Source organism: Suricata suricatta, chromosome 8 (assembly GCF_006229205.1).
Source record: "Suricata suricatta isolate VVHF042 chromosome 8, meerkat_22Aug2017_6uvM2_HiC, whole genome shotgun sequence".
Lineage (NCBI taxonomy): Eukaryota > Metazoa > Chordata > Mammalia > Carnivora > Herpestidae > Suricata > Suricata suricatta.
In genome coordinates, this window is record NC_043707.1 from 37,352,174 (window position 1) to 37,355,202 (window position 3,029).

Consider the following 3,029-nt stretch of genomic DNA (forward strand, 5'->3'; position numbering starts at 1 on the left):
CCGGCGGTGCGGGCGCGGAACCCGCGGGGCCAGTGGCATGTGCGCTAGGGCCCTTGGCGGCGGCCGCGGGCGGCGGCGGCTCGGGCGGCTCCGGGGACAGGCCTCCGCCGCCGCTGTCGCTGTCTGAGCTGGGTGCGCTGTGCAGGGACAAGCCGCCTGGCGAGTGCAGGTGGCGGCTCTGGCTCTTCAGCAGCTTCTTCTCGTGCTTGCGCTTCTTTTTTTCCATCTTCTCCAGTTCTTTTCGCGCGATTTCCTCCGGATCCATGGGCTCACCGCTGCACGTGGTGGGATGAGAGTTGTGAGCCGGCCGCCCCGGGCCCTTCTTCGTGTTCTCCTTCTTCCTCCACTTGGCCCGGCGGTTTTGGAACCAGACCTAGAGCAGCCGGATAGGGGAAAGGAAGGCACAGTCAGGCGGCGCCTTGCCGCTGGGGCTCCGGGCCTCCCCCTCCCCTCCCCCCACAGGCCAGTAGGACCTCGACTCTGGCCGCGGGGTAGTGGGGGCAGGGCGGGGGGCGCGGAAGCCAAGGCAAGAGGCCCGGCCAGCCCTGAGCTGGGTTTCGGCACTCAAGCTGCAGGTTCCAAAGAGCATCTTTTCCACCCAGAAAGAGGTAGATGGGGCCTGTCGGCCAGCTTCCCATTCCAGCTTCTCACCTCGGGGAACTGGGAGCTGCCCCTTCGTTGGGGACGGTCGGTCTGGCCCCTGAGGGTTCCTGGTTCCTGGTCGGGAGGCAGGCAAGGAGCAGGGCGCCTGGTCGCCCTTCTTGACTTCTTATAGCTCCTGTTCTAAGCAGCCTGCCCGTCTGGCCTGAGAACCACCAGTGGCTGGGCTCAGCTGCCCTCCACACCTGTCTTCGGCCCCCTGGAGACTGAGTCAAAGCCCAGATTTCCGGGGTTCCGTAATGGGAAATCTGAAGCCGAACTTAGGGGGAGGGGTTCCAGCAGCCTTCTACCCAGCATGTTCGCACACAGCCTTCTTTCTTTCTGGAGGCTCTAGGCCACCAACACAGCCCTCTGAAAGCAGCGAGGCGCTGCCTAGGCCAGGGAGGAAGGCAGACAGGGAAGAGGCCAGTTGCCAGGTGGTGCAGAAGCGGCCTGGGTCTGAGCAGCCTCTCTGCTCACCCCCCCCCCCCCTTGCAGGCCTTGTCCTGGGGAGCCGCAGCTCCCAGGCACTGGCCCCCCACCGCACACACACACAGGCAAATCTATCGGGCCTCAGGCACACCACCCTCCCCAAGAGATCACGATCATTTGAATTCTTTGTTGTGGCCATGGAGAGACTCGGCACAACAGCGACCGACCGGCCTGGTCACAGGGAGCTTCGCTGGTGCCAAGGTGCGGGTTCTAAGCTGTAACCTCTCCAAGGCTGGAACTGCTTCCTTTCTTCTTTCAAATACTTCTTTCTTGGAGTGCAAATTCCAGGCTGACTTGTCACCAAGTATTGCTCATTATCATGGGGGTGGGGAATGAAGAGGTCTTCGCTTAAGACACTTAAAACAAATTGGATGAAAGGATTTACAAACAGAAGAGGTCATGAGGGGCAGCGCGAGCACGGTCGGGAACATCTTTTTAGACAAAGCTGTTGGCCTTAACCAGGCGTTGCCGGGCCTCTGCCTCAAAGCCCTGCTCCCACAGCTGCACACCCTACTCGCCACCACATCGACCCCAGAAAAAGATTTCTGTACTTAAGGGAAACATCCGATTATGCGCAATTCATCTTGAATTTTTAATCTGCCAAATTGACACTATATTTTTAAAAAATAAGCCGTCAATCTCCAAATGAAACCAAAGTACCGGGAAAAGACAAAACCGAGAGTGTGAACGATTCAGACACCTTTTCCCTCAGTGTGTTAATTGTTGCAGTGTCCGCCTCCCGTTCCTCAGCTACCCTCCTTCTGCCAAACGATGAATAAATACACGTCTCCGTCTGAGTATTTTAGAGGCGAGAGAGAAACGAACGAACGCGCTCCGGGCTGGGGCGGCGAGCCCCCAGGCAACGGCTTAGAGGCAGGGGTCTACCTACTCCCGGCCTCGTCGGCTCCCCCTCCGAAACCTACCCCCCCCCCCAGCCCCTTCCACCGTCCAGCCCTCTGACGGTCCATCCGCGCCGGCGCCCGACCCCCGACACGCAGCTCCCGGGTCCGACGCAGCCGCTGTTGCGGTTACTTCGGGGCCTTCGGTCCCTCCCGAGCCGCCCGCGCCTTCTCTCCGCCAGGCCCGAGCCCCAGATCCCCGCCGCCACCTCGGGGCCCGCGAGCGCGAGGCGGGCTCGGAAGCGGGGCCGCGGCCCCCCACCGGGAACAAAGGCGGGGCCGGCACCGGCGGGCCGAGTGGTGGGACGCTGGCTCCGCGAGAAGCGGCGGTCTTTACCTGCACTCGGGACTCGACCAGATCCAGGCGCAGCGCCAGCGCCTCCCGCATGAACACGTCGGGGTAGTGGCTCTCGTTGAACGCCTTCTCCAGCTCCTCCAGCTGCCAGCCGGTGAAGTTGGTGCGGGTGCGCCGCCGCTTACAGCCCGGGCTCTCCTTGTCGGGGTCCCCCGAGTCTGCGGGCACGCAGAGGACGCCGCAGGGCTCAGCCCGGGCCCAGGCCACGTCCACCCCCTGGACACCGGTCGGCCGTCCGGGGGCCCTGAGCCGGGGTCGCAGACCCCGGGGTGCGCTGAGCCCCGTTCTGCGCCTGACAAGGGTGCCCTGCTCCCCAGCGTGCCCTCTCCGCCCGCCGCACCTACCTGACAGCTTGAAGGGCTGGCTGTCGCCTCCTACCCCGCAGGCGGCCGGCAGCAGTGGCGTGGGGTTGACCACGGAGGCGGCGGCGGCGCATGAGCCGCTGAGCAGGCCGTCGATGGAGAAGGGCACCGAGGCGGCGGCGGCCGACTGCAGCTGGTGGCCGGCCAGCTCGTACACGTGGTGGTGGCCCAGAGGGTAGGGGAAGCCCACCACGCCGCCCAGCGAGCCCCCGAACTGGGCATGCGAGTGCTCCAGGAGGCGGCCGTCCATCATCTCGCGCGGGGGGCCGGCGGGGCGCGGGG

At 64.4% G+C, this 3,029-nt stretch overlaps 1 protein-coding gene across 1 annotated transcript in view; it reads right to left on the bottom strand.

Moving 5' to 3' along the window:
- UNCX (UNC homeobox) overlaps positions 1-3,023 on the bottom strand; it is a 62,380-nt gene extending 59,357 nt beyond the window's left edge. The window contains exons 1-3 of the mRNA XM_029945764.1: positions 2,730-3,023; positions 2,368-2,543; positions 6-373 (exon numbers count right to left, since the gene is read on the bottom strand). Coding sequence (XP_029801624.1) covers positions 6-373; positions 2,368-2,543; positions 2,730-3,000 — 815 coding nt within the window. The 5' untranslated portion in view covers positions 3,001-3,023. The remainder of the gene's footprint in view (positions 1-5; positions 374-2,367; positions 2,544-2,729) is intronic.
- Between the last annotated feature and the right edge of the window lie 6 nt (positions 3,024-3,029).